Source organism: Canis lupus, chromosome 20, assembly GCF_011100685.1.
Source record: "Canis lupus familiaris isolate Mischka breed German Shepherd chromosome 20, alternate assembly UU_Cfam_GSD_1.0, whole genome shotgun sequence".
Taxonomy (NCBI): Eukaryota; Metazoa; Chordata; class Mammalia; order Carnivora; family Canidae; genus Canis; species Canis lupus.
In genome coordinates this window covers 10616652-10633171 of record NC_049241.1, presented here as the reverse complement: position 1 = coordinate 10633171, position 16520 = coordinate 10616652, and the positions used below count along the sequence as shown (strand labels likewise).

Below are 16520 nucleotides of genomic sequence, written 5' to 3'. Positions count from 1 at the left end.
AGTGGAATTGATGTTTGATGTAGTAGTTTGGTGATAGGACATTTGTTACAGAGAAGAGGTGGGGTAATAAGTGGACCACAGCAATGCACTATAGTCATGGTTCTCGATCTTTGGAATATGAGAATCTCCTGGGAAACTTAAGGGGAAAACAATAGGGCTAATCTGCCTCCATGATCTGTTTTCTTCATCAGCTCTCTAATGACTGTGATTCCCACCAAAGTGTGTGAATCACTGCTCGATGTATGGGCCTAAAAACCAGGGTCTCAAAGCAGGCTGATTTGGGTCCAAATTTCTTTCTCAGCCTTAGTTTTTAACTCAAAAGTGTTGATATGATTAGTACCTACTTCTTAGGATTTATGTGACACTCATTGAGAAAATGGATCTGTTATCTTTGTAATTGTAACTATTAGTGCAATTTTTTTTGTATGACCAAATGGAAATCTGACAAAGATTTTGACATCTGCTCACAAGAATATCTTATTTATACATTTATTCATTCATTAACATTACCATTTATGCCATTGATTTATTAGAATTCTAGGAGAAAGTCTAGATTATGTATACATAGGAGATGCTCAGTGACTTCAATATTCTTTTTTTTTTTTTTTTTTTTTGACTTCAATATTCTTAAGACAAAGCACATGCTATTCCATCTGAATAAATGCCCGGTGTCTTTACTTCCCCCACTTCCAGTTAAAACCCGTTTTTTCCTTTTCTCATCTGTATTTACTCCCTCCAGGAAGCCCTCTCTGGCACTCTAAGACAGTTATTTCTCTTTGTGTGCTCCCTAAACATTAGGTATCCCTCCTCCATAGAAACCATTACAGGTATAATTTTATATTTATTTAGGGATCCCTGGGTGGCGCAGCGGTTTGGCGCCTGCCTTTGGCCCAGGGCGCGATCCTGGAGACCCGGGATCGAATCCCACATTGGGCTCCCGGTGCATGGAGCCTGCTTCTCCCTCTGCCTATGTCTCTGCCTCTCTCTCTTTCTCTCTCTGTGACTATCATAAATAAATAAAAATTAAAAAAAAATTTATATTTATTTAAATGATACTTGCCAAAATCTATCTTCTTCACCAGGGTACCTATCAATCTGCTGAGGGGCCATCTGTTTTAACCCAAGATTAGTGAGTATAGAGAATAGTGCCTGTCACAGGGTAAGTGCTCAAGAAATATTTAATGGATGAATGTGGTTATTTTACAACTAACAGTATTTTACTTCATCAGATACAATGCTGAGTACTTTACAAATAATGGCTCATTTAATCCTTCTAACAACACTAAGGTAGATATTAATATTAATCCTCTTTTACAGATGAGGAAACTGAGACACAAAATAGCTGAGTAATCTGCTCAAAGTTATACAGGTAGAAAATGCGAATGTTGGAGTCAGACCCAGACAGTGTCTGATGTCTGTGTTCACCAGTACACTATGTGGCTTCCTTACTGACAGGAAGGAAGTACAGCTCTCAACAAACTGTTGAGGTGTCCAGGAAACCACTCAAAAGCAAATATATGCTGCATTACTACTTGACTAAGAGTTTTGAGTTTTCCCCTCAGGGTCCGTGGACCTTCAGTGGAGGAAGTGAAGACACAGGGCTATTTCAGGTTACCTTTTCAGCAACATTAATAAAACACAGCAACTAGATTAAAATACCAGGCTGGAGAGCCCAGAATGATCACAGGGCATACAGATGAGAAACAGCTTTGGAGGCTGCAAAGGGACCCAGAGCAGCAATGCTTAGGAGTACACAGACAAGCAAGCACATCAGGAAAATTCACCGGCAAGTTCTGCAGCATGTTCTATCTTCCCGGGCCATCTACAGGCAATAGGATGGGAAGGCAAAGCTCCTGCCATACTGAGCCAGGTGCCAAGTAAATGTCTCAACTATAGAAGCAAAGCAAAGGTCCTCTCGTCTGAACCAAGGTATAAATTTGAGGCTGAGAGGGTGATAATACTGAGATCTTACAAATCGGGCTGGAATTGCTCAAGTCCCACCTACTGAAATTTAGAATTTGTTCTAGAATCCTGCTTCTCAAGTATGGACAGTAGAGTATCACGTGTTAAAATGCAAGATTCACCCTGGAGCCCTGCTTCTTAAAGTAGAAGCAGCATGATCATCACCTGGGGTTTGTTAAAAAACGTGGCATATTTGCCCCTACCCCAGACCTCAGAATCTGCCTCTTAGGAGATACTCAGGAAATTTATATATATATATATATATATATATATATATATATATATATATAAGCACTTGGGAAGCAAGAGCCATTCCGGCTTATAGATGAAGGTAGCCACCAGGCCCACAGGGAGGAGGATGAGGAGGCCACTAAGCACCAGCTATATATATGAGTGAAAAGGACAGGGGTGGTGGTTCAGAGATCCTGCTCCTTTTCTGCATTTTGCTGTAGTGCATACAGCCTTCCCAGTGCCTGCTTGCTTTCTCAAAATCTGTTTGTTCTCATTTAGAATGGAAGAAAATTCTGACTGCTGCTTTCCTTTCTTTTAAATGTTCCATGGTCACCTACCTACATGTTAGCTCAAACTAATCCTTACTTCCTCACCAGGCTTTTGCATTTCCAGCAGACACAGGATGGAGAGAGGTGTTTTGAAGTGATAGACATTTTTCAATAATGAGGTTTTCTTTAAAGATATTTTCTTCTGAGCTGGGGCATGTATATATCCTTGCTACAATTTGATCCATTTTGGTAGTTCCTATTCTGAGGAGGTTTGGAATTCAGACCTGTGGCATGTGGCAGAAGAGTTTACTTCTGAAACTTCGACTGTTCTGTTGAGGGCACTTCTTCCTGAAGGGTATGTTGTTTGGGGTGTTGGGCAGAGAGAGGCTCAAGGTGCTGTGATAAAGGAGTGTTTCAGTTGTCTAGCCACTTTAAAAATTACCTCAAATGTTACTGGCTTCATAAACAACCACCGCTGAGTGACTCAAGCTGGTCTCAGCTAAGTGGTTCACCTGCAGTCTGCTGGAAGGCTGCAGTGTCCAAAGAAATTTTGCAGAAACTGACTGGGCTTTTTCCACATGATCTGCCATCCTCCTGTCAGTCATCTTAGAGTGTGGCAGCTGGATTCCAAGAAAGAGAATTCCACAAAAACAAGCCACAGTGAGCCCAGCGCTTCTCAGCCTCTGCATGTATCACTGCTGTCAATACCCCATGGAGAAGGGCACGGTTCATAAAGCGGGATTTGGGTATAAAGCCCTGTAAGCATGGTCTAATCAGGGACCATTGTCACAATCTACCACTGTTGATTAATTTGTGTTTTGGGGGGGCCAGATGGGAGGGGAGAACATGAGGCAAAATGGTGAAGAGAGAAAGCTCATCACCAGTCACCATGTTTGGGTGTACGTATATACATGACTGAATGCATGCATTTAGTGTTCATGGAAACAGGGGGACTCATCCATATTTCCCCCCCAGAAGTTTCCTTTGCTTAGGAATATTATGTTATGCATACTTCGAGCCAGATTACTTTCAAATCCATTAAGGTAGTCATATACAAGGACAATTGGCCCACATGTACTGACAAAAGCCTGGAAAATGACCTAAAAGATGCCAAATACTTCTATTTTCCCTAAAACATTATGTAATGCCTTGTGCTTTATGTTTCTTTTTCTTTTTACTCTATCTCATTTACTTATTTCATATTTTCCATTTATAGTAGGTTTAATATATGTCGGGCCATGAATTTAGTATTGGCCACTTAGTGATGAATAGAGCTAATCTGATATGCCCTTCTCATGAAGTTTAGAGTCTGCAGCTATTTTTTATGGCCTTAAAATGAAGGGAAAACTGGGTAATTTAAATAATGTGAAACCAAGTCCATCTCCTATTGTGGTTAACCCTGAACTCTGTAAGTTTCCAGCATCTTTTCACAAGCCTCAAGGTGCTGTGAGGGAAGGGGAAGGAGGTAGCGCTGACTTCATTTCTGCAGAAAGATGAAAGGAAGATGAGGGAAATGTGCACTTGCTCATGTTCCCCTGACTTAGGGAGATGAGTGAAGCTAGGCCTCAGGCCCAGCCTCATGTTACCGACTCCTGTCTGATTCTCCTAAGACCTTGTGACTCCATTGGAACCTTGAAGGCTGCACTCCTGAATACATAGCAAGGAATTTCCTGGAGACTTGGCCTCTTGAGTTTCTCATCCATGCACTCAGTGAGCAGCAGTGAGCTTTATGTTAGACTCTGATTTACTTGTGGCTGTTTCAGAAACTTCCATTTTGATTAGAATATCAATTACAAAATAGGATGTTCTAAATGAAAAGGAGGTGTTAAAATGATATTCACAGGTCAGTAGCTCACATAGAAATACAGAATCGGCCTAAGGGTTGACTTTGAGCATGCTTCTATTTCATTGAGCCTCTATTTCCTCAATGGCACAGTAGGAATGATAGAGGTTGCTGTATAGGTTGTTGAGATGAATAAAAGAATCCGTGTGAAGCACAGAATCTTATCCATAGTAAGCACCAAAATGATCAATTATTATCTTGAGGAGGAGGAGGAAGACACTTTGTCCCTGGTCTAGCATCACTAGAGATGCAAGACATGTTGTGATCATCATGTCATCTCTAAGGTCATTGTGACTATGTCATTTGTAGGTCACATCTTTGCCTGACCTATTGAAATAGGGATTTAGCCATAGGATAGTGCACTAGAATATTTTTTTCTTCTTCTTCTTTCTTTTTTTTTTTTTTTTTTTTTTTGATGCCACAAAAGAGCATCTAGTCTACTAAAATAAAGAAAACCCAGTCACTGGTATTTTTATTTCTAAACATTCCAGCAATGCCCCACAAGCAATGACCTTTTCATTTAACTCTGTTTAGGGTTTGATGCCTATTTTACATCCCGCACACTTGAAAACAACAGAAGAAATGTATGGTTTGCCGAATACTGGGAGGAAAACTTCAACTGCAAGTTGACGATTAGTGGGTCAAAGAAGGAAGACACAGATCGCAAATGCACAGGTAATTTCGTTCTAGTTGTCCTTCTCCTGTTACTCTACGTGGCCAGCATTGAAATGTCTGCATAGCTGACAGAAGGAAGCTTGGCTGGAGACAAATTGAAAAAGTAAATTGAATTTTACTAGATTGTTCAGAAAATGGAACAGGAGCATAAGTCTTATAGGACAAGAGAGGAACGGACAAAATTGTATTCTTTTCTGCCTGTCCATCTATCAGTAATTGACATTTTCATTGATTCTTGGAATTCAAAAGGGTCATGTTGCTTTGAATGCTCTCAGTGATAAATATTAGTTCATGTTTTAGCTACGAGTATGAATTCATTTTCACATAGACAAAAATCTGGCAAATCCCCTATCAGCACCAGATTTGACTGTTATCATGGACCATACCGTCTATTTGATTAAAGAAACAAAATACTTGGGTTTAGAGTAATGAGAATTCCAGTGGATTTCCATAACATGCAAGTTAATGAGTCATCTGCTATTTAAAATATGCTTAGAAATACTTAAGGGGCACTTGGCTGGCTCAGTCATTAGATCATGTGACTCTTGATATCAGGGTCATGAGTGGAGTTAGAGTTTACTTAAAAAAAATATGTAGGCAGCCACATAGGTAAACTTGCATAATTATTACAAATTAAAAGACATGTGTAAGCCAATACATATATATGTGCATATATGAAGTAGTCAGAAGACAAAATTAAACATTCACTGGTGCATTTACAAGTATTTATTGAGCAACTCCTTCCTTTTCAGAACAATTCTAGGTCCATGATCTGATGGTAAGCAAGCCAGGTCAAAACCCAGCTTTCATGCTGCTCAGTGGGGGAAAACTGACATTATTTTTGTGATCTCTCGATGAATACATAATTATAAACTGTTATAAGTGTCCTGAGGGATATATGCATATATAACCAAGAAATTTCACTTATATTGGAGGCAGAACTGTCTCAAAAGACCTCCATGAGGTGCAAGTAGGCATTGGCTAGTTTGTAAGGGAGAGAAGGACAGACAGGAGAATTTCTCATGGAGGAATAACATGGCAAAGGGCTTATAGCAGGAGCAATTATGGTACCTCTGAGGATATAAAAAACAGAACTACCTGACTGAAGTACAGTGGCTAGGATGAATGTGTGAGCTGAGGCTACTGGTGCAGAGATGTGGACAGGGAATAAGCTGTATGGGTACATATGTGGAATTTGGTCTTTACCCTAAGCATACTGGAACCAGGGCTGGGGGTGGTGGTGGTGATGGTGGTAGTTCTAGAAGCATGTGATGTGTTCTACTATCATATCACCTAGCCCTAGATTATATAGCAGTACCCAACTTCATACTACAGTAGTCTTTATCATTTGTAGTGATGACCTTGAAATACCACAGAACCCTAAAATATTATTCTGAATGATCCAGAAGAGGGACTCATGTCAAATATACTGATACATAGTTTATCTTTGCAGTGTGGATCTTTAAATATTAGTCATCCAGATACACTAGATTGACCCATTTGACAAACACTTATTACTGAGGAATACATGCAAACTATGGTCCTAAAAACATCACAAATGGTATAAAGATGCTTAAGTTTAAGGCTTTTTCTCAAGGTGTTTTTGTGAATGAGAAATAAGCTAGGAACAGAGCTATGACTAAAAGTAATGATACAAAATCGATGTTACATGATTAGGTTAATAACTCAGTACATTACAATACCAGAGAACTCTATTCTCTATGACATGGTATATAGCAGCAGTGTTTTCAAGGATGTGATGTTTATAATATTGAAAGGAGGGATGAAAAAAAAATATTTCAATGTTGACTAGGCCTGGGTGAAACAAAGCTCTCAAGAGGAAACTGAAAAAAATTAGTTTGACATCTGGATAATTTGTCTATATGACAAGGAACATCCAGGTATACTAGAAGTATCTATATGATTGATGACAACAGTTTTTTGATTCCTTCTGACATTTTGTGTTTTGTAGAGTCTAGAAGCTGGAATGGGTTGTCTTGTGGCCATTAGGATTGTCCTAAGACAAAGCCCCCACCCTTTTAACGTTTTAACACCATGGTTTTACCTGTATTTGCATTTTCATGCTGATCATCATGAATTGGGGTTCATAAAAACTCAAGTTCATTATCCAAATCATTATCTTTCAAAAATATACAAAGGGTTTTTTTTTCGTATCCCACTCCTTCCATGTGAAAAATCTGTAATCATATTTACTAAATTATCTGTGACCCAAAATCATTTAAACATTGCCTCTGCCCTCTTTCCTTCCTTAACACTTTCACAGTTGTTAAGATGTGCCATACTGAGTGGAGATAAATAATATTACTATGATTGTGTCTCTTATTCCTGTTACTGGGTTTGAGTACATGAATGGTCATATATTTGTTTCTTGTATTGCCATTTCCCAAATCCAATTAAATGTATATTCTGATGTGGAAGTATTCACAAAATGCTATTTTAAAGACTCTGACCCTTAAGAACAGTTGACCACTGAACAACATGGATTGGAGTTGGTCCACTTAGACCAATTGTTTTTGATAAATTTAGCACTATAAATGTATTATCTCATGATTTTCTTAAGATTTTTCTTTAGCTTATTTTATTAGAATACAGTGAATAATACCTATAACATATAAAATATGTTAATTAACTGTGTTATTGGTAAGACCCCCTTTCAACAGTAGACAGTAAAATTATGGGGAGTCAAAAGTTACAGGTGAATTTTTGACTATGAGGGGATTGACAACCCTGACCCCTCCCCCACCACGTTGTTCAAGAGTCAACTATGTGCTTCAACTTGGAAGTGGAATAATCAGAGAAAAAGCATGCTGAGATTTGTTAGATTAGAGTGAAGGAAGAGATAGAGAAGTTACAGAATGAATTGTATTGATAAGAGTTCTTGAAACCATGGTGAGAAATTAAGTTTTAATAATGGAAAAGAATGGATGGGAAGAGGAAAGTGTTGATGGGCTTAAGGATATAGATGATAAACAGGAAAGATGCTTTGGTAACCGGGGTTTTTTTTTTAAGATTTTATTTATTTATTCATGAGACACAGAGAGGCAAAGACATAGGCAGAGGGAGAAGCAGGCTCCACGCAGGGAGCCTGATGTGGGACTCAATCCTGGGACTGCGAGATCACACCCTGAGCCAAAGACAGAAGCTTAACCGCTGAGCCAACCAGGCATCCCAAGTAACCAGGTATTGAAACATAAAAATAACAGTCACATTGGAAAGAAATTTCCAGATGAGGAATCAGGCTAAGTCTGGCATTACAAACAGCAAGTCTGGCTCTAGACAGCATAGATAGTGGATATTCTGAAGACTGCAGAGAGCCTCCCACCTTACAAATCTCTCTCTGACTGGGCTTTGCTAAAAAATAAGAAAAGTCTTAAAACTCCTAGGATTTGGGCATAAAATAAAATGCCAACTTGTTTTTCTATATTTTTTTTACATAACCTTTTTAGCCATAATGAGGTATTTATTATATATTAGCTCCAAGTAGACGGCTGATGAGTCAATCACCTGGCCAGACAAGCTTTGAAGATGAGGTGTGGGTTCCATACTATTTAGAGAGAGCAAATTTCTGCAGTTAGGGAACAGCAGTGAGTTCTGAGAAGCTAAGGTGGTAAAAGGTCATAGAAGGAAGAATAACTGATGAAAAACATGATATATTATTAAACTATGTATACTTCATAATTTAGCTTGGAGCTTGATCTGCCTGAATTCTTATAGAAACTTACCTGAACAACCAGGCAATTCTTATTCATATATAAATTACCCATAACATTTAAACGCATGTGTTCATCTCCTTCAAACAAGGAAAGCTGCCATAGTCTTTAGCATTTTAAGAACGTCCAACTTTGCTTGATACCCAATTCCTAGTTCTTTTAACCTTTAGAGCTAGTCATTCTTTATCCTACCTTCCCTGGTGTTTCACCAATTTTCACTAATACAGCCTAAGACTTGCCTTTGACTCATCCTGTTCATGGGTTATCTTGACTGCCATCCCCCAAGAGGACATGTAGTTAAGTTCTTTGGTGGTTTAAGTTTTTTCTTTTTTCTTTTTTTAAGATTTTATTTATTTATTCATGAGAGACACAGAGAGAGAGACAGAGACACAGGAAGAGGGAGAAGCAGGCTCCATGCAGAGAGCCCGATGTAGAACTCGATCCTGGGACTCCAGCATCAGGCCCTGGGCTGAAGGTGGTGCTAAACTGCTGAGCCACCCAGGGATCCCCTGTTTAAGTTTTCATAGAAAACACAAACTCTGACAGATACTATACTGTTTCATATTAGACCTACATTTTGTCAGGGACATAGTGGTACTTACATACACAATAAAGTAAGTTCTTCTAGATACTTCCGGAATAAAGTAAATTCTAGATACGTTACAAAATAAAGTAAGTCCCTCTTGATACTTCTAAAAGTATATACTTTCAGACTATTTGTTGTTTGGGGGCAGAAAGATCAGAAGTGATTTTCTTTTTTGTGCTTCCCTGCTCCCATCCCACTGGCTAAATATGTTTAGTTTATTCCTAATGTTTACTAGTATATTGTTGACACAAGGACCAGTTGCAAATATGATCTTTTTGGGAATGACACATTTTTAGGGCAGTACCAAGGTTAAGGAAAGAAGGAAAAGTACACAGGTGGTGATATCCCTGAAAAAGGCATTTGAGGCCATCTTGGAGTCCAGAAAATCACTCTACCAAAATGTTTAAGAAACCAGTTTTTGGCATGAAAGAGGCCTGGGTTTGTGTTTTAGAGCTATCCCTGAATGCTCCTGTGAGAGACCAGACTTTATTTAACATTTCAAAGCCTTTTCTCATCTTTGAAATGGGAGTAATAAGTCTTTCCACTTTAAGTTTTTGTTGGGATTGTATTAGATAACTTACAGAGGATCTAAAATGACACTGGTGTATTAAAGCTCAGTAATGGTGGGATGCCTGGGTGGCTCGGTTGGTTAAGTGCCTGCCTTCTCCCTTTGGTGTGCTCTCTCTCAAACAAATAAATAAAATCTTTAAAATAATAAATACTCAGTAATGCAGCAATCACCTGCTGTTTGGAGCTGAATGCAGTTGCCCGTGAGGGTTTCATGAAGATCCTATTGTCACATGTTTGTGCTTAGAAAATCAGGGTATATATCAAATTCTAACAGGAAAAATAAAGCTATGAAATTGAGTAGGCATAAAGTATAGACAGGAGCTTTTCATTGGAGTATACATTGCACAGTGATAATGAGGCATCAAAAATTATAGACAGCATGCAACTTCATGCTATGATGGAATATGAAACTCAAGGCTTAAAGAATTTCAGTGCCAAGATGTAGAGTATGTATCCAAGCACCCATGAGCCTTGGACTTGACTGACACCTCATGTGCCAACTTTTGTACAATTTATCTCTGACATGCTGTATCTTTATGTGGTTGGTAGCATCCCTAAGGTCTTTGCTCTCAAACCGATCTTTTAAACTTCGAAGGATGTTCTGAAAATCTGAATGTGCTTGCCTCTTGCAGCTCATAAAAATTACCACTCTGTCATATCTTACGACTTACATAGAACATTTGTCTAACTAACATTACTCTTCCGCCAAATGCCATTTTGTGGATACTGGTTCATCAGAGTTACCTCTTCACTGAACAGAAGGAACTCAGTATTTAGAAATCTATCATCCCATGAAGGGACAATTTGACTTTCAAAGATTTGTTTTCCTTTTGAGATGACAGAGGATGAATAAATTGATGACATTTTTAAAAATAAAAACAAAACAAAACATTGTTTTCTGTTGCTAGTGCTTGCAAGTCACACAATAAGCAAATTTGATTTTTATTTGAGCCTTAATCAATCAGTGTGTACTGTGGAAAGAAATCAGAGGCTTAAGAGCATACTCTGGTAAATGTTCACATTTTGGGGGAATCCTTAAACTGTCTTTTTCTTTTCACCTCACTTCTCAAAGCTAATAGTTTAAGTAAAGGTCACTTTAGGGTGGAGCCGAAAAAGTCTTTTAAGAAATGCTGTTAATGAATAAACCAAATAATAATAATCATAATCATAATCATAAAATAAAATAAAAATAAAATTACAAATAAAAAATTAAAAAAATGAATAAACCATGTATTTCTCAAGTTTTCTTCCATTTCACATAGGACCCAGGCCCAGGTGCATTGGAGCCTATATAATTTAACAAGTCTATCAAAACAAAGGAAGAACACTTAAGTCAAGTGCTTTGAGAATATATGTGCAAAAAGCATTTATGACTATACTAATTAATTTTTCCTGCCATTTTACTTTATTCTGAATTGACATTTAATTGTTATATAGATGTTCTGTTGCAGCACCTAATTTACTCAGCATAATTGAGGAATCCACATCAAAATGTTACAGATAATGTCTAACCCTTTGGTACTCTGACTTTTTGAAGTCCTTTTGATGAGAAGCAATGTAAAATACCATTTTTATACCTTTGTGCTTTTTTACATACAAATTCAAGGCTGATTCATTGTGATTTAGTCTGCATGTAGCAACCACTATGGAATTCTGTGTTAATATGTTCTTTGTTAAAATTTTATTCTGACTTACCTCTGGAAATCAAGATATTGGTTGTTGTTTCTCTTGCTACCATCACCCTTATGTCTGCCCCTACCTCCTTTCTAAATGGCTGGTTTCTGTCTATATGGGAAGTGGAACCATATCAATTAAAACAATATTTTTTAATTCATTAAAAAATAATAGTAAGTAAGTATTAAATGTCTCAGAATCATGACAGAAAGGCTAGGGTATTACTGTTTTTGCCCTGGTTTCAACCAGTGTTATGAATGGACAAGTCCTTGTGTTTTTTTATTTTTTGGAAGACCTTCTGCAACAATCATCAGGAAACCTTGAAAAAGGTTTATTACTTACAAGACCTTGAGATTACACACCTGGGGCCAACTAGCGGGGTGGTGGGTAAAAAAGAGAACATGCTCATGGCCTTGTGGTTCTATTTTAATTGAGAGCCAAGGTGGGGCTCTGGTTTCACCTGCTTATTCTTGATGAGATTGAAAACACAGTAGTGGGAATTTAAAGTGCAGAAAGAGAAAAGGGAAGCGGCCCAAATTGTCCATTATTGACATCTATCAAGATCTAAAATAAAAGGCTCTCACTGGGGAAAGGTCCGCAGAACTCTTTATGTGTTCCTATGGCTGGCAATATGTTAAAAGATAGCCCTCTCCATAAAGGATGCCTCTGCAATCAAAGCTTAAGGTAGGTACTTGCATTACAAAAACAAAAACAAAAAACTATTAGGGCTTATACTACAATCTACCCTATGATGCCAAGGGATCAAAGTCAATGAAAAGGAAATTAACTTCCTGAGTAGCTGATAAGCTGAAAGTCAGGGATAGAGTACATTGTAACCCAGAGGGGTACACACCCAAGTAGGATTATTGTAGCAAAGCCTTTAATAATTACAGAGCAAGAGTCTGAAATCCGATATGTAACCATTGTCCTCAAACAGGAAAGGTCAGCCATGAAAATAGGTCCATGATCTCAGGGGCTCACCCTGGTAATTTGAAGGATTTGAGTAATACTGGGAAATGTTTTATCACCTTGGGCCACCTGGTATAAGTAGGTTTGAATCTGTCCTGAGTTAGTAGATGTTTCTATAAATCAACACATGAGTTTCTTAGTCCTAAGAATAGGTCAATTCAATTAAAGGAGGGAACAATGCAGTTGGGTTACCCACATCAGGCATATATGATTTAATAAGCAGCATTTCTATGAAAACAAAAGAAAACAGTGACAGTTAAGAATTGGGTATACCAGAACTCTAGTTTTTGAGTTCTGAATGCACTTAGTTGAGAAAATTTCATAGATGTCAGGCTCAAAGCAACTTTAGATGGAGTAAGGGCACACAGTGGCAGTCTGATAGATTTTGCCAATTTGTGGTTTGTATGTCTCCACTGATTTTTCTAAGTGGCTCATGTGATACCATGTGTGAAGACTGTTCATATATGAGCTATTGTGATTGCTCTGAAGTTGGTTATCAGATTGTTCCACTTCAGTTTTAGTTCTCAACGATTCCAAGTCAGAAGGTTCGGCAAAAATTGGAAACCTTAGTTTGAAAAATTGTGATTAGATATTGGACAAGACAATGACAAGAGTTTGGTATTATGGTCCAGTATACAGGTAAAAAGCAAAACCTCAGTGATAATTAAAAGAACCAGAATCTAATATCCACAGGTGTATATTATAGTTCCTACTGACCTATCTTTCCACCTACAATTATCCCAGTATCTATCAAAGATAAGCATAATAAGACTAATTTGTTTGCAAATTAAGTCCAGTTTCATTCAGTAAACTTGGCTTGATGATGTAAGTGCATGTAAGAATAATGATTGACCATGTAAGGCTTTTATTTTTTTTCATTTTTTTATAAAGATACTTTTTTATTTCTTTTTAAGTTTTATTTTTTTTAATTTTTATTTATTTATGATAGTCACACAGAGAGAGAGAGGCAGAGACATAGAGAGAAGCAGGCTCCATGCCCCAGGAGCCCAATGTGGGATTCGATCCCAGGTCTCCAGGATCGCGCCCTGGGCCAAAGGCAGGCACCAAACCGCTGCGCCACCCAGGGATCCCGATGTAAGGCTTTTAAAAGCTAGCCTTATTGGAATCTATTATAGTGAATTTCAGACAGAACTTTTAACAGCCTCTTTACAGAATACCTATAGATGTGAGTGGATTACTATCTTTTTGAGGTCCCCAAATATCCTGAGGTTCCTGGGTCTGTCAGGAAGTGGCCTGCCTTTCTCACCTGGTAAGGCTGAAATGAAAGCAAGGTACCAGCCTATTTTTCCAAGGGGCCTTATTGGCTTCTTCATGTCAACTTTAGTTCCTTAGAGCTATCTGGTCATACCTGAATCTCTGCAGGTCTCTCTCAAATAAGATTTTCTGATCAAAGCCTTGGTAATACAACCAGTGTTTCCAATGTGTCCTATTACAAGGAGAGCAGATTCTTATTGAACTAATGCAAATAACTATATTACCATGAAAATAAGAATACTCACTGAGAGTTCCCAAATTCTGGAGGGATCAGGGGAGAGAAGGACATCAGTGTTTCATCTTCACTCACAAAGATGTGTTCTAAATCACTGTAAGTTATAAATAGCTTAGGAGGAAAGGTCTCTTTCCTCCTAATTAAGTAAGGTTAATTGTTGAGCTATCTTTTATATCTGGAAAACAAAAGATTAAAGAACCAGCAATATTTCATACAAAAATATTTTCATGAAAGTTATAATCATCCTTAGTTCATTCAGTCCCATATAATTCTTGTTGCTCTTTTGTTAACAGTTATGAATGTAGTTGTTTCCTTAGAATTTTGTATAATTCTTCGCCAATTCTACTGGTATGGTCCACAAGTAATAAGAAATTTACACTCTAGGGTACATGTCGAATTCTTTCCATGAACTTCTCTTAAGAGGAAACGAAAGCTTTTGCCAAAGCATCACACTGTAACAATGATGGTAAATGATGAAGTCTTAAAAATGGCCATGGTTAATGAGGAGAGTTCATTAACAAGGAAATAAGGCTATTTCTGGGACACAAATTTAAAGGTGATAACTAGAATTATAAGTGATAAAAATATACCAGGATATGTCAGATTTTTAGGAATTTTGTATGATTTCTGGGATACTTACATTAATATCAATAACATTTGCTCATATAATACAACTTAAGGTTTATCATCCCTTATTTGACAACTTCCCATATAATTTAACATATCAAATAAGCCTAATTAGCGTAACATTCATCTCTGTCTTTCTCTCTCTTTCAATTCTGATAAGGAGAAGACATTGTGACACATTCCAGGGATTCTCTGGAAAACCCCAAATTCAGTTGAAGGTCAAAATGATTTAAGTTAGAATTTGATTTGAGTGACGTTTGTCAAAAACATCAAAAGGTTTGGACACTTGGTCAAACAGGATCATAGCTCACTCTGAGACAACACTTAGTTATCCATTTAACCAAAGTGACAATAGAAGGCTTTGCAGGCAAATACAGAAAGTTACATTGTTGTGTGTGTGTGTGTGTGTGTGTGTGTGTGTGTTTTAAAACAACATAGTTCTTCTGATAAAAAGGGCCAGCCTTCTTAAATAATCAAAGACCTGTTAAGAAACACAGGAAAGTAAAAAAAAAAAAAAAACCAAACACACACACACACACACAGCAAAGTATTTTGACAAGATAAAAATATTGTTTTACAGGCAGGTACTTTGAAGGTAAAGAAAAACCTTCCTCGCACAATATCTTATCAAGAGCAGATCAGTAGTCTAAGAAAACTTGTCCTTTTAGCAGAAGAAAATTTTACATGAATATATTTGGTATTAAAGCTTAATTTTATTTTTTTAAGATTTTATTTATTTATTCATGAGAGATACAGAGAAAGAGAGACAGAGGTATAGGCAGAGGGAGAAACAGGTTCCTTACAGGGAGCCTGATGTGGGACTGGATCCCAGGATCCTGGGATCATGCCCTGAGCCAAAGGCAGACGCTCAAGGGCTGAGCCAACCAGGCGTCCCAAAGACCTTCATAATAACAATATAGTTTTTAGCCAATTTGACCACACAAGGTGATTTTTTTTCTTCCTAACTTTCTATTCCATTTTGTCCTTTGTTTCCCTATTTCCCATTGTAAAATAATGTTTTCTTTTAGGACAAATTTACTTTTCTTTCTTCATAACAAAAATGTACCTTCATATCTTTTCTTTTTTTCCTTTTTTTTCTACACCTGTTCTCAGCCAAAAATATATCCTACTTTCCTTGCGTACAACAGTATCCCTTATTTCCAGTAGCTTTAATGATGTATTGGAATTTTTAACACTCAAAAATCCTTTATTTCTAATGAAAACTAATTGTGTTGAGAACTGCCTATTAAACCAACATTCTCTGGATTGACGAATATATGAGTACACTCATAAGTTCTAAAGACTTACAACATGAACTTGAAAAACATTTGGGTTAGTTTCTCTTACATAACTGGGGTTTAGAAAGATTTAATCCATAAGCACTTATTTTTAAGCCATTAAATAGAGCTCTTTTACAAATTTGGGAAATACTTCCCAGAGGTAGGAAAATACCATATGTGTAACATACATACATGGATCTATAGAAGCAGACAGACACCGGTCTCTTGCTTTCATTCCAAAATTGTAGCCATGAAGTAGGCATCACCCAAAACTCACCAGTTTCTAAGAAATTGTGTCTCTGGCAGACTGAAGGAGTTAAAGTTATCTGCTTAAAAGCTTTTGTTAATGTTTGTGGAGAAGACTTTTAAGTTTTTAATTTATCCTTGACAAGTAATCTTGAGGAAACTGTGATCAAGAGCCATTTTATCAATTTGCATTTTTAAAACTTTTATTTAAATTCAAGTTATTTAGCAGAGAGAGTACAATATTGGTTTCAGGAAAATTCAGTGATTCATCACTTACATTCAACACCCAGTGCTCATCTGGGCAAGTGCCCTCCTTAATACCATAACTCCTCTAGGCCATTGCCCAC

General features: G+C 37.4%; 1 protein-coding gene across 4 annotated transcripts in view; it reads left to right on the top strand.

Annotated features, from left to right (window-relative positions):
- The window catches only part of GRM7 (glutamate metabotropic receptor 7), an 834441-nt gene that overhangs the window by 501528 nt on the left and 316393 nt on the right, over positions 1-16520 (top strand). For all 4 annotated transcript variants that reach the window (XM_038565782.1, XM_038565780.1, XM_038565781.1 and 1 more), the window contains exon 5: positions 4840-4980. In XM_038565782.1, the coding sequence (XP_038421710.1) occupies positions 4840-4980 (141 nt within the window). The remainder of the gene's footprint in view (positions 1-4839; positions 4981-16520) is intronic.